Below are 26,556 nucleotides of genomic sequence, written 5' to 3' on the forward strand. Positions count from 1 at the left end.
AATATTTATATACATCTTTTAAGGGCGCAGACTTCTATCAACCACCACTATTCTTCAGTGTTAACATTGATGTTTTAATATATATTTCTTTCCTATTTTCCACTCCAACATATACGCCAGTTTGTAGTATGTCAGTATAAGTAGAATTTAGTATATTGAAAATTTGAAAATATCACATTTTTCTCAGATGACAATGAAATAGAAATCTTATCTTAGAAAATATGCTTTCAAGTTCATTCTATAACCTGGTACTATTTTTGTATATCTATTAAAACTGTTGCTATGAAGACATTGAGTATTATAGTAATTCAAGTAGTGAAAATCGCTGGATTACTTTGGATGCAGATAACAACGGACCGGCCGCAATGGAGATCGATTGGAGAAGTCTATGTTCAGAACACCTATAGGTTGTGATGATGATGAAGACAGAAAAATGCACAATTTAAGTCAGCGACATCAACAACTACCGGAAAGCTAGTAAATTTTGGAACAGTCTGACGGGTGACGAGTAACAGAACGATCTCCCTCTCGGGCAAGAGTATCTTCTTACGCACATCGCGAATAATCTGTTGGAAAAAGAAAATGTTTTTATTTATTTCGTTGAAACTTTGCCGTTAGAGCCGTTATTTAAATAATTTGCGAAACGATAAACCTTGATTGTGGTCTATAAGTTCTAACTATAATAAACGTACTGGGTTATGGATATTTAGGAAAAAAAAAAAAAAAAAAGGTAGACATAGGGACTGCCTATAGACCGGGGGCCGGAGGCGGGAATACGCCCGTACGTCCCGGCCCCTGTAGGTGGCGGCCTCCCCCCGGTGAAGGTCAAGGGGCGCCTGAGGGGGTGAGGCCGCGCGGCGCGCCACCAGCACTCTAGCGCGCTGCTGTGGAGTGAATAGAGCGACCGGTCGACGGTGTATCGCGTCCCGACCCGGCAGGCTGGTTCTGGTCCAGCGGGGTATTCCGGGACACCAGCGGCACCGTCTGGGCGGCCCGACGGGCTGCCGTACCGAGACGGCCGACGTTTCAGAGCCTTCGATTCGCCTCGAAGGCTCCGTCGGCTGGGCGTCCTTGGGGTGAGCCGCGCCGTCTGGTTGTAGTGTTGACCGCGGTAGCCCCCCTACCTCATCCGGGTTCTGACCTCGGAGGGGATCGGACGTCGGGTGTAAGAGTGCAGGGGAGTCGTTTAGTGGGTGGGTCCTAAAATCCTTGGGCCCGCGGTCTGCTCACAACACCATGCAGATCGTTGAGTCTCACATACCCCGCGCGCCCCTTTTGCGCGGGGACCTCGTAGGAGGTTCGGCCCTCTAATCGAAAAAAAAAAAAAAAAAATGGGACTGCCTATAGAAGTGAAAACTTATATTTAATTCATAGAAATAACAATTAATATACCAATCACTTTTTACTGAGCTTTTTTCCTATTTTATTTGTGAAGATATACACAGCACTAGTGCTGCACAATACGTCGCCTGTATAGCTACAGGTACACCGCTATTACGCATGTCGGTGACGCGAACCCATAACATTTTCCCTTGCTAAAAAGTACTATTACCATATAGATTAGTATCACCGGTACAATCTGAGCGAATTACTACACCAGCCCTAACATCAGCAGGGCTTCGCTGAATCTACTACCGGATCGGAATCTTACTGGTGGTAGGACCTCTTGTGAATCCGCACGGGTAGGTACCACCACCCTGCCGTGAAGCAGTAATGCGTTTCGGTTTGTAGGGTAGGGCAGCCGTTGTAACTATACTGAAACCTTAGAACTTATTTCTCAAGATGAGTCGCGCATTTGCGTTGTAGATGTCTATATGGTCCAGAAGATGATCTCATGTATCAAGATTTTAGGCTTATAGGGTTGATGATAACGCTTTTTTTATTGCCCCTGTTGGTAGATGATCATACGGCCGTCAGCAATGTCAGATACACAGCCAAGCCGCTGCCTACCGCTGAATCTAAGTGAAATACTAAAGAACTCACAATGAACATTATTTATAGCGAACTCTTTCCATAAACAAAACGTGTACAAACTTTATCTATATATTAATACGTGAAGCAAAAATTTTGTAGGTACCCCTTTTTACGAAAATTGCGCGGACGGAGGAGTATGAAATTTCCCACACTGATAGAGAACATAGAGAAGGAGTGCACAATGCTATTTTTTTTTTAAATAATTCATAAAACATACATACATTAAATCAATAAAGAAAACATTACACACGCTGCCATGTATTTCACACATACATATGTACCTAGTCAGGTCATAAATTCTGTCACATATTTAATGTAAAATAATTGAAACAAGTTTATTCATTATGTAACCATTCATATACCAAAATGAACTTAACAAAACATAGATTCTTATGAAACTAAAGTTTATTCAAAATGACCTCCGTGATTTTGAATACAGGCCTTCAATCTGCGCGGCCAGTCGTCTATCGCAGCCCGAACGAGGTCCATGTCAATATCGGCGGCTGCCTTAATCAAGGATGTCTTGAGTGACTCCAAATTGGGATGAGGCTTTGAGCACGCCTTTTCCTCCAAGTGTAGTCATATCTTGTAATCTAACGGATTCAGATCTGGACTGGAGGAGGGCCAGTCTTCGTGCCGGATGAAGTCGATTTCACGCGCCGCCAGCCAGTCCTGTGTGCTCTTCGCTCTGATGAGCTGGCGCCGAATCTTGTTGGAATACCCAGTGCCTGTTATTGCACATGGTATGAGAAACAGGTTCCACAAGGTTCGTCAGGACTGTATTTTGATACACAACTGCATTCGTTTTTACACCTTTCTCACAAAAATGTACCTCTGTTAAGCCCCAATAAGAAACTCCCAACCATACCATGAGCGAGGATGGAAAATGACCTCGTTGGACATGCGGAATACGGTTGCTCGCTTCTTCACTACTGTGTGCGTACATCTTATCATTTTGTTTGTTGTAGCTCTCTTCTACAGTAAAAATTTTTTCATCCGAAAAAAGAATTTCCCGATATTTTTTTCCCGCGTACCGCTTCAACAAAGCGCGGCATCTCTTCAGTCTCAGGTCCATTAGACGAGCATTCAAACGATGTCCTGTTTTTCTTCGATATGCCCGAAGCCCTAAGTCTTCATTTAACACCCTTTTCACCGTGGTTCTGCTTAACCCCATCTGAAGGGCCTACAGTTTCTGCTTACGTTTGGGATTTCTTTGAATTCGCGCCTTCACAGCTTTTATCACTGCTGGAGTCCTAACAGACCGAGGGCGACCACTTCTTGACCTGTCATCTACACTAGAGTCTTCATTGTATCGTTTGATGGTACGACAAACGAATCTTTTGGTTATATTCAAATTTTTCAGTATGTTAAAAATTTGAATTGGCGCGTAACCGCAACGATGCAACGCAATAACTGCAACACGGTCTTCTTTAAGCGTCCACTCCATATTTAAAAATGAGTAAAATTCTAAAAGTATACATTTTTATTTTTATGAAACAATTCGAAATTCGAATTTAATAAACTTTTTTGTGGCCAGCATTCTAAAAGAAAAGTTTTTACTGTGTGACAATACTTATGACCTGACTAGGTATATATATACTCTTTGTTTAATGTCAAACTTTAGCTAATGCTTAAAGTCTGTGGTCAAATAGAAAATAGGTCAATACTGTTTATCTTTAATATTATTTGTCTATAGTGTAGTCTTGGTAAAATCTGTGTTTATAGAAGCATAATAATAGTCTTTGATAATATAACCATAATAATGTTCAAACTTATAATTTAAATAAATTATAGTCAAATTTCGACTACTGCGGGACCATTAGTGTGAATAAATGGACAAGAGTTAATTCGATGAAGAAGTTTCCGAGATAATATTTGGAAGTTATGTGGGTAGCGGTCATCTGATTTTGCGCTGAAAGTCGATAATTTTTAATGGAATTTAAAATTTTCCCTTAACAGGATTATCCTTCCGTAGGCAGCCCTCTCCGCGGATTAATGCAAGACAAACACCATTGTCATTAAGCGCCACCAAAATAATTACATACTTTACTTTAGTCGTTTATATTAGATTCAAAAATCAGTGTTTTTTAATGTAGTTACATGAGATTTTTTTAGTTCAATGTGAAGTAAATTTTAGTTAAAATAAGTACAAAGGCATCGTTCATTAATGAAATTAAGCAATAGATTAATAAATAGCTACTGGAAAAACAGATTTAGAAAAAGTGTATACAAAAATAAAACACGAATTTCTTCCCTAGTTTTTTAACTTATTACCTTTTACTTTATTTTTAACTTTTTTTTTCTAGAACGTCGAAGCGTTACAAAATCAATTCTTGTGAGTACCCAATTAATGGAAGGTTGTAAGATAGATTAAGAATTGCTGCTAAAATCGAATAATTTAAGAAATGTCCAATTATACCTTACGTCACTTTACTTTAGTAAAAAATAGATTAACAAAGAATAAATTGAGTTGGTTATAAGCTCATTTAGTTTTTAAGGTATTAAAAAATGTGACACTCAAAACGACACAGCACTTCAGAAAAGAAAAGAGAAGAAAAGAAGAGAAAGGAAAAGAAAATTACCTGTCGCATTCACAAAGCCTCGCGGCGCATCCATTAACATATTGGTCCTGACTCTGATAGTTCTCCAAAGCGCAGAGCGGCTCTCCTCTGTAGCACTTCCAGTAGTACGGCTGGAAGTATACCGTGAAGAAAGGGCAGTAGATATTCTCGTAGCACTGGTCGTGCATCTTGCAACACCTGCATTTTAAATAATCACCTAAATTTAGTAAATTTTTACATTTTCGACATTTTTAACGACACGTGTCCTGGTCTCAAAAACAAATTAGTATCCAAGTTCCTTTGTTTATAATTGATGAGAGAAGAGTTAAGTAGTAAACTCTTGCTTTCATGTTCTTTTCAAAACTTTTTTTGTCGTACTTCTAACATTTAAATTTAGCCTATTTTTCCGCTGTTTGTAAAATTGCTGTAACATGTCATAGTGTGTTATAAGAGATTGCTGTACATGCCTGTAACTGGCTTACATACCAGTACTTAATTTTAAGCTTGAATGTTTTGTGTGTATTGCTGTTGGTGTGTCTAAATAAATAAATTTTACAGTTTCATGGCCAACAAAGATAGACCCCTCCCTTTAAAAAATACATTGCTACCTGTCTATACCATCTGTGGGTCTTCCAGTTCCAAGAAATCCACAGTAACAACCATACCCCTTATACGACAGAGGCTCACATCCAGTGGCGCACTGTATCATATTATACAAGTGGAAAACACCACGTTTACCTCGATTATCCATTTTATACGAATTAGGATTCACGTATCTGAAAAAGAAAGAGGTAAATATAAACATATAATAGGAAAATACAATTTGGATTGATTTTAAAATTTACAGAAGGCCTCATGTAACAATATTTTTTATTTTTGTTTTGTTTTTTATTGCTTAGATGGGTCAATGGGTGGACGAGCTCACAGCGCATCTGGTGTTAAGTGGTTACTGGAGCTCATAGACATCCCCAACGTAAATGCGCCACCCACCTTGAGATATAAGTTCTAAGGTCTCAAGTATAGTTACAATTTGGTCAGAAGATATAATAGTTATGCGACTTCAGTTTCTCCCCGTTGTTAAAGCTATTTCTTCATTAACCGACCATATTTTCGTACCAGATATCATGTCTTGATCCTGGGAACAGAAGTTTGGATATCCTGCCTATTGTTATATTATAGCCATAACCAATCGCTTTAGTTATCATTTTCGAGTTTTAATGGTCAACAGGTGTGAGTAATGAGGTTGGTAACGCATTGGATTGTTTGTTTGGATGCGAAAGAGTTAACGTCGTTCATTAGCCCAACTAGTACATACACCTTTTGTAAATATTTTATGTGAATATGTTAACCAGAATAACATTAGACTAAAGTTGTTTGTCCTTACTAACCTTCTAACAATATGTTTGGTTATATAATATTGTTTGTCTTGTTTTAGGTAAGTAATTCAACAGTCGATTACTTTGTAAAATAATAATAATTAAAATTGGATAATGGAAGTCCACCCAACAAACAAGAGCCCAAACTACACCTGAAGACATCTGGGCACAACCAAAACTACAAACCAAGCTCTATAAACTGGATTTTGGCGAAATCAAAAAGGACCGCCATTATAAAAGAAATTGAATTGAATCATTAGCCCAACAGCTTGGTCTAAAAAGTGCTCTTAAAGAATTTAGGTAATGCTAACCTACCTCACACCCTTGGCATAATCCTCGTGAGGCACTGAATACCTGAAAGGATCTCTCGCGAAGCCGACAAGCAGTTTCGATTTATCTTTATAAAATTTCCTATAATCTATTTCGTTCCTTTTGGCTGTGTCATCGTAGTTACTACGGTTGCTACTGCTAGTTTTGACTTGATTTTTGTATGGCTTCGTTATATACCTGATTTGGGCATAATGTGAGTTGTTGTATATTTTATCATAGGTCAATTGACGTGTCCAATCTGTAACAGAAGAAAGGCAGTTATATTTTAGAAGATCAGTAAATAATTATAATGAAGATGTGGTAATTAGGTATGTTTTAGTTTTGGATCTCTTTGTTTGTAATGTGTTCGTGTTCGATTTTTGTATGATCCTCACGTCGAATTATAGTGCTAATCGTGGGATCTCTTCTACCTAACCTGACTTAAGTTTCGTTTGAGGCGGGGAATTCGACATCGGGAAGGGGTGATTGATGGGGTTTAGTTGGTAGTCGTCTTGGAGTTCGAGTAAATTAGATTCCCTAACATAAAGTACTCCAAGGACAAGAAGCAAATGTGAGAATTCCAAAATAATCAATGATCAGTATAAGCACTTTAAAAATACTTTTCCAAGGCCAATGAAATTTTTAGTTGTTAGGATAATTTATTAAATTACATTGTAAAGTTTACCATTCAGGCTCGTTGCAACCTGTAAAGTTATTGCAAACTGAAATTATTCTATTCTGGAATAAATCCTACTTACGCAGTTACAGTTACTGAAACGCAATACTGCGTCAAGGCAGAAAAAGGCAGGGAACCACAGGCGCGGACTCATACCATCAGTAATTATGCAAATTCAGGTTTTGCAGGTACGATTTTTATTACATGGTGTTATTCCTACACTGTGGAAGTCATTCGTGAATATTTGCTAAGTAAATATTTCATTACAAAAATTGGCATCCGCCTGCGGGATTCGAACACCGGCACTACATCGCTGTATATAAAGGAATCGAGCCTCTTATCTTTTAGGCGACCAATTCAGATGACCATATGAATTTTTTAGAGGATTCTTACAACACGAATTGAGGAATTGTTCGAGATGATACCGGCATCTCGCTTTTACCATCGCACCGCCCGCCACCGGAGTGGAGTTCATCCGTACTACCTGGAGCCACTGCGGTCATCCACAGTGCGTTTCCAGAGATCTTTTTTGCCACGTACCATCCGGCTATGGAATGAGCTCCCCTCCACGGTGTTTCCCGAGCGCTATGACATGTCCTTCTTCAAACGAGGCTTGTGGAGAGTATTAAGCGGTAGGCAGCGGCTTGGCTCTGCCCCTGGCATTGCTGAATGGGCGACGGTAACCACTCACCATCAGATGGGCCGTATGCTCGTCTGCCTACAAGGGCAATAAAAAAAAAACACGTAAGCATACAACGCGAAGGGAGTGAAAGGCCAAAACTCTAAGTAATACTAGTTTTAGTAATATAGGTTGTGCGTTATATATCAGTGACTCAGGAGAAGTAATTATGTAACGAATGCAGACAAGGTTTCCAACAATCGATACTAGAACATCGGAGTCTGATCCTTTTCAATAGATACTGAATTCTGAAAGAATGGCCGCATTTAATGTGATAAAATCTAACCTAAATAAAACAATAATTCATTGCTTCACGCACTGGATGGTTTGTAACAATGATACTTAATTGAATTCGCGATACAATGGCTGTTTGATATGTTTAGGTACTTTCGTGTTTAAAATACGGATTAGAGAATAGATTATGTGATTCTGAATGCAGTAGATCTATCTACTCTGGGATTACACGTGTTATAACAAAATTTTTGTTCTTTACGTCATAATTACTTTTTGATTGGGCCCGGAGTTTGAGGTCACAAGGTGTCGACTACAGTACCTAAGTGTGTGATCCCATGGGTGGACTTTGATAATACAACACAGAAACCGATATCTCGAAGTTTTCGAAACTACAAAATTTGCAAAACGCGACGGTTCTTAAATTTGCTGCCTGTGACGTCATTTGGGGCTAAAATATAGATTGAGCTGACCATAGATTACACATTTAATCACAAATGACGTCATGCGATACGATTCGGCTTATGTGCAAAAACTATTAAAGTTACTCAATTTTATTTTGTTGCTTCAAATGTCAAACATTTAAATACCAAAATAGAAAGACCACTTCGAAGTAAATAGTGTTTGCCAAATTATCGAAATTAAATCATATTATTCACTGCCAATACAAAGTATAAACTTCTTAATGACATTTATAAGGAAGCCTTAGCTCATATTTTTGGATCAATGGAACATCGTCTTTGAATTAAGTAGAAAAAGCTATACTTGGTTAATTATGTCAATGAACAATATAAAAACAATTACATAACGCTCATTGTGTTGGAATCATCACGCAATCACCCGAGGTTAGGTCGGAGCCTAGTTAATGACGAATCTAAAAATATAGCGTGAGTTTTATATACGCAATTCCTGATTTTTTCATTGACAGCGAAAAAAGTACAGTTAATTGATATTTTGATCTGCAGCTGTTAATTAAATCCTTCTATTTGATCAACACGAGTGCTGGTGTATACTTTGAGAAGAATTCTCATTTATTTGTTTTTTATTTCACAGCCAAAAACGAGCTTTATTGATTTCGCTTAAATGCGATTTTCTTTGCCTAGTATCAAAGTTATAAAAATATCTTATTTAGCGAAACTCAATTTCTTTAAAAAATTGTCAATAGAATACAAAAAAGATAACGTAATGTTTACCATGTTTTTAAACTATGAGTGTCAGTGGAAATAGTCAAATGCAAATAATTGGTAATCATTTAGTTCTCTGGAAATAGATTCGTTCTGCAACTCAAGGTGGATTAATGTTATAACATGACGTGCAACCTAACCCATGCATCAGCCCGCTGAGTTTCTTGCCGGATCTTCTCAGCGGGTCGCGATTCCGATCTGGTAGTAGATTCATTCGCGAAGCAACTGCTCTTGAGTTGTTAGGTCTCCTTCGGAGGCGCTCGGGCGGTTGTTAGCAAATCCCACCCCTCCTGGCTGAGCCTTTGCTCGCCCACCTGTCCTGGTGAAACTGGAAAGGCCTCCGGGCCACCAGTAATACTTCAATCATAAAAAACCAAAAAACATAACATTCAGAAAATACGTTCAGAAGTAAGTCTTCAATAAACAGATGCAACTTAAGTGTTAAATTGCAATACAAAGCAGTGAGTAAGGTCAATAGATGAACCGTCTCAAATCAATAATACTCGATCGTAAAAGGTCATTGAACAGTGAAAGTATTGTTATAATCATAAACATCAGTGACTCAATGGATCTGTATTCGGTACAAGGTTCAAATACCTTAAGAGGATATGAATTATTATTATTACTATCGTCTTAATATCTGTATTTTGCTAAGGATTGCTCTGGAAATTCAACGAAACTAATGAATTTAATATATACGCCATTGAGCCATAGGTTACAGACCAAAAAGGAATACCTTGTGTAAGCTTGAATTGCTTATATGTGATAGGTATATATTCGCATCTAATTCGCATTATTCGCATCTAAAGGCAAAACATAAAAATGTAATGGGGTCTAGATTGCCCAAGACAGAAGAAAGGGGATGATTGGTGGAGTTTTATACTCAAGATGGGAATATAAATTAAAATATGGTTTGAGTCTCCAGGTGGTATAGGCGTCTTGTGAGCCCTTACGGATACGTACCCCCACCCTCTATTTCTACCTTGAAGCAGTCGTGCGTTTCGGTTTGTTTCGGTGGGATATCCGTTGTACTGTAAAACTGAGACTTAGGACTTGGGCCTGCAAGTGGGTGACGTGCGTTCCCAGATATGTCTTCTGCCACGTTCTGTCTGCTTTGTCTGAATGAATTCCCCTCCACAGTTTTTCCCGAGCGCTAGGACATATCCTTTTTCAAATTAGTAGTAGGTAGCGGCTTGGCTGTGCCCCTGTCATTGCTGACATCCTTGAGCGACGGTAATTATTCACCATTAGGTAAGCCGACTGCTCGTCTGCCTACAAGGTCAATAAAAAAAAGCCCACCTCGGGTCTTAATCTGGGTGATGCCACTCACTTTGTCCGTGAGTTTCAGTATCCACATGACAGTGGGTAAGCCGTAAAGTAATTAACTGTAAAAAGCCGTGACGAAAATGCTCACGCTGTTGATGCTGCTGAAGTTAGGCTTCATGAGGTCAAAGTCACAATTCGATTGGAATAACAGTTAGCCTTACTATCAATACGGAACACATGACACGACAGGATTAGGGACGATGTGTCATGTCTAAAAGTCGGTAACAGTATGTGGTCTACAGTGCCTCCTCTGCATGAGTTAGAAGCTTCGAGATTAGTTACGAAAAATTTGTTTTTCTGACGACGCAGGATGTACTGTTTTTTTTTTTCATTGGACCAAACTCATTGACGAATATTTATATCGGCTGTGTCTTTTCGGCCTAGAATGGTACCACTCTATCTCTTCCCATGGCTGTCGTAAAATATGGTCAACTGACGGAGTTCAACGGAGTATGGACAGCAGCTTTCTTACAAGAGGTTCTACCACCAGTAAAATAAATAGATAAAATAGCCTGTAACAAATTTTAGTCATCAATATCGTGTTCAATGATTTTCACATTTGCATAAAAAGAAAATGCTTCATTGACGGAAAGCGATAGGCCGAGCACATGTGATAGATGTTTCAAAGTCCACACAAGCAACTCACCTACTTAAAGTTCTGACACGTCCAATGCATGTACATACAGCGCCTGTCAAAGATATTGTGCTGTGAAAATGGTCAATAAAAAGGTTTTTTTTTGTGTCTGATTGAATTTGCCATGGAATTTTTGCCGTAATACTACAATGCTTTCTTAAATGTTTTTTTTTTTCACGCACGATGTGCTCGTACCAAGCGTTGCAGCTAGGTCTGTTTTCAAATGCTGTAGGTATCCCTTTTTCTACTAATTTTTTTTATTGTTGTCTACTTTGTAACATTAGGCGGTCTAAGAGAATAAGAACCGATAGCCATTTTATTTACAGAGATTTCGAAAAAGATACATCAGGTATGTTGCGGTTTACTATTAACAAACAACATCTAGAGTGATCTATTAAGATATATCAAACATATTTATATACGAGTTCAAGAAAAATATCGTGTGATTTAAGATCGATTCCGCAAATTTTATAAATTTGCTTAATGAGTGGTGATATCATATTAGAAAAATAGCACACAAAATTTGTTTGTATTTTTTCCCGTACCTATTTACTGGAGCCTAAATCGCTATTCCAACTTCTCGCGGACGGGTAGGTGAGCTCGCGGGCTCAACCTGAGAGAATTTGCTAATACTAGCCCTAGCAAAAGCAGTGGTTCGCGGAATCTACCACCGAATCGGAATCACGACCAACGGAGAAGATCCGGCGAGAAACTGAGTGGGTAAACTGTTCGTAAAATATCTCGTGATGAATGTTTAAAATCTGTGAGACCCGCAACAGCACTTGACCCGGTTCTGCTCGTGTAATTATGAAATTCATTTGATAATGTTTTCATTGTTCGGCCTTCGGAAGCGGTCGCATTGCTAAAACTTCAAGTACACACAGTTAAAAGGTCGTGCTTAAGTATTCATAGTTAAATGTTTAGATAGAGCTGGTCTTTATTTAATTTGTACGTGTCGAAATTGACACCGAAATTATGTTCGTTTATTGAACGTTAATACGATCCGTGTTTGATGATGTTGTCATTTCTCGTAAGGAAAAAAAAACTAGATCAAAAACGGGTCTTAAAAAAAACTTGATTTACCAAAATCAGTTTGATTTATCTGATCTAAAAAAAAGGATTATTTCGACAATCTATTCATCAATGAATCGACCTTGTGACAGTTTTGACGAATTCGTCTTTTTTTTAATTTTTTTTTATTGCTTGGATGGGTGGACGAGCTCACAGCCCACCTGGTATTAGTCCACCCACCCACCTTAAGATATAAGTTCTAAAGTCTCCGTATAGTTATAACGGCTGCCCCACCCTTCAAACCGAAACGCATTACTGCTTCACGGCAGAAATAGGCAGGGCGGTGGTACCTACCCGCGCGGACTCACAATACGTCCTACCACCAGTAGAAAAAAAAATTGATTTACCAAAATCAGTTCGATTTATCTGATCTAAAAAAAAGGATTATTTCGACAATCTATTAATCAATGAATCGACCTTGTGACGGTTTTGACGAATTCGTCCTACCTCTATACGTCTCGTTTGGTCCGATCGTGCTGTTAATTGACATAATACTCGTAAACCTGTTTACTTTCGTTTGTAAAATAATAAGCTAAATAACACGCTTTTCTTAAAGAATACTTTGTAATTAAGGAGCATTGCGAAGTGAAAGTGGTCTCCGATTCGGTGAAGCCGCCGTTATTTGGAGATCAGCGCGAATCGTGAACCGGCTGACCGCTAACGAAAGCAGTTCGCGTTTTCACGATACCACGATAATCGATTGTATATTTTTAAATGTTTTAATCGTTTCAGTTGAAAACGTAATTTATATAACACTAGCGACCCGCCCTCGCTTCGCTTCGGAAACTGTAATTTATTATTGATTTCTCCATTATTTAATGGATGTTATTATACATATAAACCTTCCTCTTCAATCACTCTATCTATTCAAAAAAACCGCATCAAAATCCGTTGCGTAGTTTTAAAGATTTAAGCATACATAGGGACAGACAGATATAGGGACAGAGAAAGCGACTTTGTTTTATACTATGTAGTGATGATTCATTCATTCTGGGTTTGTCTGAATTTAAATTAATAAAAAACAAAATAAAAAATACAAATATATTAGAAGAGTTGATGAAAAATAATTTAAATAAACTACCAGTTATATGAGTTGTAATATGTATATAATTATATCAATTAGTTCAGACAATGAAAGACTTAACTGCGTTTTCTGTAATAAAAATACGAATTTATGGACAATATAAAATTAAAATAAATTCACCAAATAAAATATTCACTCACCTGTAATTTAAATACGAAAACAACATTTAAAACCATTAATGTCTCTATTGAATTATTTCTCTTCATTGAATTACAGATGAGAGTACTTGCCTAAGAATTTTTTCTTAAAACTAATGGTGTTTTCTTTACGTGTATAAGTAGAATGCTGACATAAGAAGCAGGGAGGTACATATAATTAACAAAATAAATAACTGGTGTACTCATCTCTGCCAATAAGCAATACTGCATTCTTGTTTGAATAAATAATATGGTATATTTTCGTGGGTGGAGGCTTTTATTTTATGACTAGCTGACCCGGCAGACTTCGTAGTGCCTCAATCGATAAATAAAAGACCTAAAGTTTTGTATAAAATAAACTTAAAACAAACAAAAGGAATCCGTCCGATGGGGGAGACATCAAAGGAAAAACAAAATTGTTATTTTTATTTAATGTCGAGCATTTTCATATTTATCTACCTCTTAAACCTTCTCTGGACTTTCACAAATAATTCAAGACCAAATTTAGCCAAATCGATCCAGCCGTTCTCGAGTTTTAGCGAGACTAACGAACAGCAATTCATTTTTATATGTATAGAGATCTGAATGTTGGGCGGCGGAAGTAAAGCATGAAAGAGTTGAAAAACTCATTGAAAGAGAATGTTGAGATAGATGTGTGGAGTGACAAAAATGGACAAGATAAGGAATATGTGTATCAGAGGAAGTGTGAAAGTAGCCCCGGTGATTGGAAAATTAAAGAGCGGATGGTTAGCGTGGTTTGGACATGTGATGCGTAGAGAGGAGACGCATGTGACTAGTTGATGTACGGAAATGGTAGTGCAAGGTAGAAGGGGAAGAGGTCGACCGAAGAAGATATGGATGGAGTGTGTGAATGATGATATGAGAGAGAGAGAGGTTTAAGTGTTGAGATGACAGCTGGTAGAAGAGAATGAAATAGAAAATTTTGCTGTGCCGAACCCACCTAGTGGGATAATTTTTCCCTGAGGGATAAATTTAAAGAAATTAAAGTTCTCACTATGCCATGCCAGTACATTTTTGAAAATTTGATGTATGTTCGTAAACATATTGAGGAGTTTCCTAAAAAGTCGGACATACATAATATAATACTAGGAACAAACGCAGGCTTGTTGTGCCGATGAGTAGGTTACTTAAGATACGAAATTCATTCGGGCGTTTGTCTGTGCGCCTGTACAACAAAATTCCACAAGATGTTCAGAACCTACATATACTTAGGCTTAAGAAAACTATTAAAGAACATCTGTGCAATAAAGCTTACTATAAAGTCAATGATTATCTAGAAGATTGCACAAAGTGGGAATGAGTTGCTCGCTCCGGGCATTTCAATATTGCAATAATTGTTACGTTATAATAATCATTGTAAAAATTAATATAAAAAAAAAAATTTCTATTAAAAAAGACAATATGCCCGCTGAGTTTCTTGACAGTTCTTCTCAAGACGGAGGCTAGTTTTTGTGAATTGGCGGTAGTTCTTTTTTACGTTCAACAAGCATGTACCTACTTTCATTTACGTTGAATCAAAAAAAATTTTTGATTTCATTTTGATTTGACTTAACAAGGTAGACACAAAGAAGAAGAATATACTAAAAATTCGACTTCACGTGTGAAGGTAAGCGTAAAAAATACAAAATAAAAACGTTTAAAGATTTCTAAACGATTATTTAAAATTATCGTAGGGAGCAGTGGACAGCCTCTACAGTGACATAGCATTCTGATAATGATCGAGCGAGGTTGTCATAGCAGAATTTGTGAATTTTATTCAGCGCTTACGAGTTCAGTGGAAAGTGAGAGTATAAGCGATAATTACGTGCGCGTTTTAATTTAAATACATAATTTTCGGTTTTGTCACACATGTATTTATTTATTGCATATATGGGTGGACGAGCTCACAGGCCACCTGGTATTAAGTGGTTACCGGAGCCCATAGACATCTATAAGGTAAATGCCACCACCCATCTTGAGATATGCGTTCTAAGGTCTCAGTATAGTTACAACGGCTGCTCCACCCTTCAAACCGAAACGCATTACTGCTTTACGGCTGAAATAGGCAGAGTGGTGTTACCTACCCGTGCGGACTCACAAGAGTACTCCCACCAGTAAATGTCTCATGTCTTAGAAGAGCAGTAGCATCCGCGGACTCCGGCATCTACTGGCATCATCTTTGGCCATATCTAAAAGGCCACGGACACTTTGAAAGGCCTATCATTATTATAAGTTCCTTGGGCATACGTAATAGGCCACAGACAGCCCAACTTCACATAAATAGAGAAAATGAAATTTCATTCAAAAATCAGATTTAAGTTTCTCCTATAGTGAGATAGCAATATCGAATAGACATGCTATTCCATAAATAATGTGGAAATTGCAAGATCATCAACTTTCATTTCACATTTCGCTTTATAACCAACCAAGTGAAGATCATTGGTGCTCATAATTTTATTTGGTAGCTTACGTTGACAAGTGTATTTTAGTTATAGCTAAAGGTACCGCAGTATAATTAATTGGAATTGTAAGTTTGTACACTATTATGATTGTATTTTATACTTCTATAATCACAAATTTCGCCAAGACTACACTATAAAAAAATATTAATAAAGACAAACAATATTTAATCTATTCTCGATTTGACCATAGGTCTATGATTTGACCACAGACGTCAAGAACAAAAGTTTGACAATAAATAGTATGCATGCGTGTGTGCGTCAAATACATGGTATGTAGTGTGTGTAATGTTTTCTTTATTGATTTAATGTATCTTTTATGCATTATTTAAAAAAATATATTAGCATTGTGCACTTCTTCTCTATATTCACTCTAAGAGTGGAAAATTTCATACTCCGCCGTCCGCGCAATTTTCGTAAAAACGGATACAAAGTTTTTGCTTCACGTATTTTAGTTATAATTTAGTCATATCGAAGGGTGAAATGATATTTGGTTTAATCGACATTTCGCTTAATACGCGACATTTACTTTTGTAATTAAAGATGCGATGTTTTTAATTGGACTTTAACTAAGATTGTGTAATAAAAATCAAACCCGCAAAATTATAATTTGCGTAATTACTGGTGGTAGAATCTCTTGAGTCCACGCGGGTAGGGACCACCGCCCTGCCTATTTCTGCCGTGAAGCAGTAATGCGTTTCGGTTTGAAGGGTGGGGCAGCCGTTTGAACTATACTGACACCTTAGAACTGATATCTCAAGGTGGGTGGCGCATTCACGTTGTAAATGTCTATGGGCTCCAGTAGCCACTTAACACCATGTGGGCTGTAAGCTCGTCCACTTATCTAAGCAATAAAAAAAAGATTACGTCATTTAAATAGCTGAAGAATGTTCTTTTTGTTATGATATCCAAATTTTAAACTTTAAATGGCTCTTCTCTAAAGTTGCAAAAATTTTGGTTAAACTATGATCTTCAGCTAATCAGACAACGCCGTGCACAGACGACATTAAGAATGTTTTGAATATATTTTATAATTATTACCAGTAATTTTGATTCTTTATTTCTATCTATCTACTTATCGCTCGAACCATCTGTCTATTATTATTATGGTCTCCACAAATTTATTTCCGTAGTGGAGTTTATGTTATATTATATTCGTATATGACGAAAAAAATTTAATTAAAAAAATAGTCCCATCAGACGCGATGCCTAGAAGACCGATGCATTATTAGCTGATATGATTAGCCGGCAATGCACTCACGGCCTAGCGGTACTAGGAATAAGAAATAAATAACTAGGAATAAATTCCGCACGGTCATTCAGTCCCAAATTAGGATTCCCTGTGTTACGGGTACCACAGACTAACATATACATAAGTGTATATGTTTAAATATGTACATCTATAGATAATAAACACCCAGACAAAGACCAAACAAACCTGTTCATCATGCGAATGTTTGTCCCATGCTGGAATCGAACCCGCTACCCTCGGCACAACAGTCAGCTTTCAGGCATTTCATTTTGTTCCACATATATGCATGTTAATAATTATTTTAAAAATGTACCGTGAAGATTACATGAATGTCATTTATTTAAGAGTTTTATTTTTACACTAGCCGTACTCGCCCGCTTCGCTGGGCATTTAAAATTAACATTATTGTGTATTGTCATAATTATTAGGGAGTCCAACACTCATATAAATATTAGCCTAACCATTAAGTACATGTATTTTCTATATGGATACCAAGTTTCAAGTAAATCGGATGCATTGTTCAGTAGTTATAACGGAACATCCGTAAAACCCACTGTATTTTATACATTAGTTTAGATTTATATATTAGTATAGATTACAATATTTCCATTGGTTTTCGCGAATCATAATTAAAACTTAATTTACGATTCACGAAAACTGTAAAGTATACGAAACGTCAAAGACAATGTCAATGAAAATAACAAAAGTGAGAATTAGAACTTTTTAAAGTCATTTAATTTATTTACATATTCAAATACTCGATACGAGTAATGGTTTATATAAGCAATCACGTCCGACGATATTATAATAATGTCGTCTCAAAAATACATACAGGAAGACATTTTATTGCCATTTATTTTATATAATGGTAAATCCCTTGAGGAAACAGAACACCTATCACATACGTGATCGGCCGTGATGAACACGAACGCATAGTAATGACCTTTATTAAGTTTTTATGCGCCATAATGGATCTCCTTAAAATCAGTTACTTTTGTGATATTTCATAGAATTAAACCTTTGCACTCGAGAGGGAAGTATGGCGTACTACATGATTTAATTACAAACGACAAAAAGAACTTTAATTAACGGATATTAAAAACATAAACAAGACGTCTTTTTTTTTTTCCTATCCAAGCTGGTAGCCTTGAGAGGCTATTCCAGCGTAACCTTAACTAGTAGGTGAGCTCACGGGGCTCAAACCTGAAGACGTTGCTAACACGAACCCTAGCAAGAGCCGTGCTTCGCAGAATCTACCACCGGATCGGAAACGCGTCCCACTGAGAAGATCCGGCGAGAAACTCAGTGGGCTGTGTCAGAGAGTTAATTTACTCGTCGAGCCCTTCGTCGCAAGCGACGGGTTCGACGAGAACGGTGACCGGTGCTTGAAGTACCTAGAAGCACCGTTAGTGGATCGGGAGGAATCACAAGATGTCAATCATAAAATAAAGCAACATAAATAGTTTGTTTACCAGCGCACTGAATTTCCGCACCAAACAAAGCCGTGAACTAGACTCACCTCTCGAGTGCCAAGGGCTAAGATTGTTATTAGATTGTAATACATTTTTTGTTTTGATCTGTAGATTGATGTGTCAATGAACAGCGAGCGACTCGTTGACAATACACTAATAGTACGAATGTCTCGTTATGGAGTTACAGTTGTAGGCAATGTAAATGAGTCGTTCATGATTGAACGAACCAAATGAACTTGTCGCAAAAATTACGACTAGGTCAATTTGGTGAAAGTGATTCATTCGTTATTCGTTCACTTCCTGTCGTTCCTTCGTAAATCATCGCTATATCTAACTATGGGATCTTCCTATATTACGTTTACTGTTTCGCGACCTCCAGTTAAGACTACACAACCTATGAATTGATGATGAAAAGTGCCGTATAACGAGGTCATTTTTTTCACAGGTTATCAGAGCTTCACAAATTGAACGAATGATAGAATCGAGCTCGCACGCTTAGCTATATATAGTCTTTGCGAAGCAGTGGTGTATGGTGTATTTCGTTCATTCAGTGCAATTGAGACACGTTCAGGCTGCAGTAAGAGATTAGTTACAGGTAAGTCGCGACCTCATAGATCGCGCAAATTCGTATATTGAATACAAACTAAGTCAGTAATACAGATTGAACGAGTCGGTGGAGTGACCGGATAATCAACTTCAATCGAATCGCGAAACGAATTGTGCAATCGAGTTGCTGAAATCGATTATTGATATTATCGAATCGTTAGGAATAATATTATTGGATTTTTATCAAATCCACTTAGCTGCCAAATGCCTTGTTAGATACATTACATCATTAGAATTTCTAAGTATTGTAGCAATGAAATCTAGTATGATTTCTTTTGTTTATTAAGTTCACGTAAATTTTTTAGTTACTTTAAGCATTTTTGCAATAGTATAGGAGGCAGCATTGGCTCTGTTATTGTTTATGAGCGACCGTGACCAGGTACCATAATAAGCTCGTCTGCCTTAGAAGATAACAAAAAAGGCGTTTCGTAATGATGCAAATTTGGCATTATGGACTAGAATGGAGACCGCGATATTGGAATGTAGAACACCGGTTTTAATTAATCTAATCTGTACTAATATATAAATCTACAGTGGTTTTTACGGGTGTTCCGTTATAACTACTGAACCATGCATCCGATTGACTTGAAACTTGGTATCCATGTAGAAAATACATGTACTTAATGGATAGGCTAATTAATATTTATATGAGTGTTGGACTCCCTACACCAGTTGCGGGGGCGTTAATGATGAGATTTTTTTTTTTTTTTTGTTTAGATTGGTGGACGAGCTCACAGCCCACCTGGTGTTAAGTGGTTACTGGAGCCCATAGACATCTACAACGTAAATGCGCCAACCACCTCGAGATATAAGTTCTAAGTTCTCAGTATAGTTACAACGGCTACCCCACCCTTCGAACCAAAACGCATTACTGCTTCACGGCGGAAATAGGCGGGGTGGTGGTACCTACCCGTGCGGTCTCCCAAGAGGTCCTACCACCAGTGATTACGCAAATTATAATTTTGCGGGTTTGATTTTTATCACACGATGTTATACCTTCACCGTGGAAGTCAATCGTGAACATTTGTTGAGTACGTATTTCATTAGAAAAATTGGTACCCGCCTGCGGGATTCGAACACCGGCGCATCGCTACACACGAATGCACCGGACGTCTTATCCTTTAGGCCACGATGACTTTGTAGGGGTGAGAAATAATACTGTTAATTTTAAATGCCCAGCGAAGCGGACGGGTACCTACAGCTAGTGCTTAATATATTTACAAAATATTATATAAATGTGTATGTTTATGTGTTCCTAATCTACACGATTGATTTCCATCTTTTTACAGTTGATTTTGTCACTTCTGGGAAGGATTTTTCAGTAATTAACAAATTAGTGCTTTTCACATACTATTATATTATTATATTACATACATACAAATATTTATTCAATACGCGATTCGAATTGACATATTCACAACAAGGTACTGCTGTCTCTCATTAATATTATAAATAATCAGTGAAAGGCGAGGAAAGATCTACTTATCAAATAAGATTTGAAATAATAATGATCGTACAAAATGATTTAATGTATTTAACTAAATTTAAATGCTCAGTGAATTTTTTCAAATACGTTTTTATAGAATATTCAGAATACTTTCTCGTTTTTATCATCGCACCGCCCGCTACCGGAGCAGAGTTCATCCATACTACCTGGAGGCTGGAGCCACTGCGTTCATCCACAGTGCGTTTCCAGAGATAATTTTTGCCACGTACCATCCGGCTTTGGAATGAACTCCCCTCCACGGTGTTTCCCGAGCGCTATGACATTTCCTTCTTCAAACGAGGCTTGTGGAGAGTATTAAGTGATAGGCAGCGGCTTATCTCTGCCACTGGTATTGTTGATATCCATGAGCGACGGTAAACACTTACCGTCAGGTGGGCCGTATGCTTTTCTGCCTACGCGGGCAATAAAAACAATATTGTCATATCTCGAGTTATAGAAAATTGAATTTTATTGTGTAACAATAGATTATCAAAACCGCTGTGCCATTTCGTTCCACGTATCTACAATATTACCGGTACTCTTTACGTAATGTTCTTTTCGTCTACTATACGCTTATAATGTGTAATTATGATTTTGAATTGTAAACAAACGTAAGAATGTAACTGTTTGATTGTTCAATTGAATGTATAAGCGTGATATCTCTCCTATTGTTGTTAGGATAAGGCACTTTTTATTTATTATATACACGTTGATTGCGGGACTATTTTAGAGGGACTCCAGTTAGTGAGTATGACGTCTTTTTGAGGCAACGAACCTGCTAGACCTCACAAAAGCCAAGTCGATCTATCCTTATCTAAAAAACACCATCTTGTAGTGCCAATCAAACGGTATGAATGAAAGTCATTACAGAGCAGTACTTGATCAAACGTGGTAAACGAGGTAGTATTAGGCAGGTCTACTCTGGGGTATGGTGGTGCGATCATTATTAGCAGCTGATGGGTCTCTATCAGCTGCTAAGCAAAGCAAAGCAAAGCTTTTGTAGTGTTTAAATTTAAATGTATTATAACGCAAACACCCCTAATTGAATCGAATTAATTTTTCACCGTATCTGGCGAGAACGAGCTCTGGAATGAAGCGTGGGATTTGCTATGCTAAGCTGTCTGAGCGCCTTCGATGACCTAACAGCTAATGGGCAGCTGCTTCACGAATGCATTTACTATCGGATCAAGATCGCGACCCGTTGAGTTGTTCCAGCGAGAAACTCACCGGGATGAGGTAATGGATTAAGTTTCAGTCAAATACGATAACTTTTCTCATCAAAATGAGAACGAGTCCCTTTAACTAGTGTTAGAGTTGCAGACATCTAATAGCTGAATGAAAAAATCGGGTAAGGACCGTAAGGACGTCTTCTTCTTCTTCCTTTTCTCCACCTTATCCCACTATGTGGGGTCGGCACAGCTAATTTTTCTCTTCCATTCTCTTCTATCAGCCGTCATCTCAACACTCACTCCTCTCTCTCTCATATCGTCATTCACACACTCCATCCATGTCTTCTTCGGTCGACCTCTTCCCCCTCTACCTTGCACTACCATTTCCATACATCTCGTGGTCGTATTAAATTAATTCGCGGCAAAAACTGGTGCTGTCCTTCCATCCCACCGATATTATGTTTGTTAATTTAAATGATGCCATTTTTTTATAAAACCATTTGATAGGAATCGATATCGCAGTGTCGTTTGTATAAAGCGTATCCCTTCTTCGCGATGGTAGTATCCGTGGCATAGTTTTTTTTTTATTGCTTAGATGGGTGGATGAGCTCACAGCCCACCTGGTGTTAAGTGGTTACTGGAGCCCATAGACAACTACACCGTAAATGCGCTACCCACCTTGAGATATAAGTTCTAAGGTCTCAAGTATAGTTACAACGGCTGCCCCACCCTTCAAACCGAAACGCATTACTGCTTCACGGTAGAAATAGGCAGGGTGGTATTATCCACCCGCGCGGACTCAAAAGAGGTCTTACCACCAGTAAATACGCCATATATCCAGTAAATATAATTGACCATCAATTTAATAGTATAATTCTAATTTAAACGAAATTATTGCCGATTTTTCGCAAAAAAAGAAGCTTACTACTCAATCATTATGTTAAATTTACATCGCATCAAGCTGTATTTAACTTCAATAATAAATAGATACAGACATAAATTCGATTGGGAAAATGTGAAATGCTACATTAATTTGGATAGTTTACCTGGCTCACAAAATACTGATGGCGGTGATGGCACTAAAAACAAAATAACACCCGCATATACGATCCAAATAATAAATTTCCGATAAAATGTATTTAACTTCAATAATAAATAGATACAGACATAAATTCGATTGGGAAAATGTGAAATGCTACATTAATTTGGATAGTTTACCTGGCTCACAAAATACTGATGGCGGTGATGGCACTAAAAACAAAATAACACCCGCATATACGATCCAAATAATAAATTTCCGATAAAATGTATTTAAACACGACAAAGTCACAATCACACTGCTTTTACACTCCATTTTTGTTATTTTATTTATACATTGTCTAATTACACTTAAATATATTTAAATTGATATGTTATGATTTACGATTAATTGATTACATATTTATTTTATGGAGATTCAAAATGGCGCCAAAACTGTGTACATCAAGACGCGCGCGCAGCGTTCGTCGATTGCATAGAATGATTTTTTTTGAACGAGTTCTGATCTCCCGCCAACCGAACGCATTCTTTTGTAAATAAAATTTGCCTTCATATGCAATTTTCCGCTTGGCATGCATAAATTAACCGGAAACAGAATTCTGTTTTGTGTCTGGTGTGCTCAGAGCGTTTTGTTACTGTTGTTTTAAGAAACTAATTTTAGTTTGTCTAGATTGTGTTTAGATATAATAAATTTTCTATTACACTATAGAAGGAGATTGTTTTGAAAAGTTTTTAAGGAAATTTAATTTTGATTCTTACCTCTTCTTCGAAATTCAAACCTTCTAAGTTTTAAGTTATTGCGTTCCAAAGCCCGTATTGAAAAAGGATGTATGTTATAAAGAGTTATTTACGTTTTTCTAACATTTCGTGCACAGTTTAATTTAAAACTTCATTTAGTATAATTTTATCACATTTATGTAATAATTAAAATATAAAACACTCCGCATTAGTTGTGGAAATTTGCTAATTTTTTTTCTGTATTTCTTAAATTATAATATTTTTTCAATAGGTATAACCTCAAATATGTAGTTTTGTGTTTCTGAACAAGTTTACATACGTATTTTATCTCGAGCTGAATTTGAATGTGATCCCATTCTCCACATTCGTTAAAAATTGATATTCGTTAATGATATGGTGAAAGTCAACGTCTGTTATGTATGATACGTATGAACTTTTATAGTCACTTATAATCAGCCGAGCCACGATCTCGCTTACTCATCTAAGCCCGTAAAAAAGCTTGTTCCAAAATTTCAAAGTAAAATATAATTGTACATAATATATTCTTTTTCGACCGGTTTTTGGCTTTTGTTTACCGAAGCGTCGATCTGATATGCTAAAAATATGACATAGATTATATCATAAAATTTTACGACATATTTTTCAAGATGGTCAGCCAGTTTTGTGATGTAATAAGGTCACATATGTAAATGTATGTACATGGTACATTTATCTAGATAATATGGTAAATTGAACGGCTTTAATAAAAAATCACAATAAAACATTGAGTACAGAGGTATATAAATTTATTTATGGTACACACGAATTTGACAGGTAAAAATATTTTATTTAAGTAGATCATCGTTCCCTTCAAACATAATTTAATTAAATAATAATAACAATTTATATGTATTATGATTATTATAATTATAGATTTTAGTTTTATTTTTAAAAGCGGTTAATAAGACGCCGTTATTATACATTTAAAACAAGAAAAACAGTAAATTAACGAAACAGCTCAAGCAACTTCGCTCCTCGCGTTTCCGCTAAAAGTCCTAACTAAGTTCGAAAAGAGAAACATTTTGAATTCACTCACTCCCTGAGTTGCCATCTCTCAAGGTATATGCAATGGCAAAGGAATCAAGGACTCTACTTTAAGCTAACACAAATGATATATTAAAAATCGTACGGCTGAAAAGGAAAATTCCGAAGCACATTCAGAACTGCAAGTGGTATACCCAACGGTGTGTTTTTTTTTAAATGTTCCGATTTATTGGAACTTAGAATTGCATACCAAGTTGAGTTTAAAAACGAATATTATTTAATTACCACCCAATAAATGGTTCCGGGAATGAAATCACGGTAAGTGATTATTGGAAAGTGCTATTTCTACAGCTATTTTTATGTATTCACCAAGAATGCGCGTGAAACGTCTTTTATGCTTGTTGTTTTAGTTCATAAAAAAAGTATTACGATATTTATGTTTCGACTTCCGTTGAAAATATTATTTGAAATACGAATATTGTGAATTGATTCAAATTGGTTGTGAGATTGTGTTTTTGTGTAAAAAAAGTGTAAGTAAAGAAAAAGGTGAATTTAAAGATTTAATTACGATATTCTGCAATACAAATTCTTGTTTGATTTACTAAACCATAAGACAATAAAGTTATTATCACAAAAAAAAATTTTTTTAGTTTAATATTATTGATATATCTTAAGTCAAAATATTGGGTAGACCCACCTCCACGTCCGTGTAGTCATTTTCCACCTCCATGACGCCGGGTTAAAAATATGTTATCTGTTCACTTTAAAACGGAATGGAGAAACGCTTACGGGAGAACGCTTACGCTTACGCTTACTAAATGGTTTGGAGAGAATTGAAGATAGATTAATTCTATCACTGGGTTAATAAAATGCATGGCAAAAGGCGACAGTTTGCTTTGTCATAATCGGATTAAACGATTCAGCTTTAAAGTAAACAGAAAATAACGTTAATTTACTAAAATACACATAAAACACTCCCTTGAGAATAGTTAGCAAATCTCGCCTCTTCTGGCTAAGCTCTCGCTCGCCCACCTGTCCTTGTGAAACTGGAAAGGTCTTCGGGCCTCCAGTAAGCCATAACGACGTCTTCAGGTCTAACACTAGGAACGTTAACCGTACTCGTCGAACTAAACAAAGAGGTCGACGTGCAATCTAACCCATGCATCAGCCCGCTGAGTTTCTCGCCGGATCTTCTCAGCGGGTCGCGATTCCGATCCGGTAGTAGATTCATTCGCGAAGCAATTATTGCTCTTGAGTTGTTAGGTCTCCTTCGGAGGCGCTCGGGCAATTATTAGCAAATCCCACCCCTCCTGGCTGAGCCTTCGGTTGCCCACCTGTTCTGGTGAAACTGGAAAGGCCTCCGGGCCACCAGTAATCTTTCAGTCACAAAAAAAAGTAAATAATAAAAAAAAAGAATACGTATTCCACGTTTTACATTGCTCGTAAAAAAAATACAGATTTTACAATATGAATGTTTTTTTATTGTACTAAGAGAATATACGATAAACTATAATAAATTCAAGATACACTTATTTGAAAATTCTGAATCTGAGCGAGCGTCCCAATCGGTTATGCTTTGAATGAAAATAAAGTCAATTTGTGTTTGTTTTACTAAAGAATAGAATCCAATACCTACTGTTTTTTTAAATTTATTTTAAATTCGAATCAAATAATTTAAAGCAGTGTAAGTTTTTTATGTGGATCGAAGTGATTCTGTTAGCTATCACTCTAAGCTAATTTATTGGCGAAGAATATACTCGTAGAAGATAAAGCTATATCACAGTATGGTGCCAGCTATTTTCAAAGAATCCTTAAGTTCGTTTGGAATTTAAGTTAATCTCTCCAGTCTTTAATCAGAACGATGGTATCAGTATGGGACGCCAGCCTCTTAATCGGTAATTTGAATTTTATTGCCAGATTTTTGTTATTTCGGAAGCCAATTTGTAAATAATCTTTTCTTTTTTCAGCATGCTTTTCATTTTAATTGCCGTTGTTTTAACAATGATTCTTGAAGATCGCGTAATTAATTGTATTCCAACATCCAATGTCGAGGCATATGCAAAGAATATTT

At 37.0% G+C, this 26,556-nt stretch overlaps 1 protein-coding gene across 1 annotated transcript; it reads right to left on the minus strand.

Moving 5' to 3' along the window:
• Positions 1 to 25,215, minus strand: LOC114239978 (uncharacterized). The gene is made up of 6 exons (XM_089728491.1): positions 25,183 to 25,215; positions 22,733 to 22,829; positions 6,227 to 6,479; positions 5,144 to 5,311; positions 4,557 to 4,733; positions 1 to 566 (listed from the first exon to the last, which is right to left on the minus strand). Exons 1-6 carry the CDS (start codon positions 25,213 to 25,215, stop codon positions 464 to 466), a joined length of 831 nt encoding a protein of 276 aa, XP_089584617.1. The 3' UTR covers positions 1 to 463.
• Positions 25,216 to 26,556: the final 1,341 nt, after the last annotated feature.

This window comes from Bombyx mandarina, chromosome 06, assembly GCF_030267445.1.
Source record: "Bombyx mandarina strain Sakado chromosome 06, ASM3026744v2".
Taxonomy (NCBI): Eukaryota; Metazoa; Arthropoda; class Insecta; order Lepidoptera; family Bombycidae; genus Bombyx; species Bombyx mandarina.

What these genes read in the sequence shown, in the direction of transcription:
- LOC114239978 (XM_089728491.1), bottom strand. Translation starts at nt 25,215, where the DNA reads ATGGAGGTGGAAAATGACTACACGGACGTGGAG. An exon ending in ATCAGTATTTTGTGAGCCAG is followed by an intron (nt 6,480 to 22,732) that starts GTAAACTATCCA and finishes CTTCTGTTACAG; the next exon opens with ATTGGACACGTCAATTGACC. An exon ending in GATTATGCCAAGGGTGTGAG is followed by an intron (nt 5,312 to 6,226) that starts GTAGGTTAGCAT and finishes TTTCTTTTTCAG; the next exon opens with ATACGTGAATCCTAATTCGT.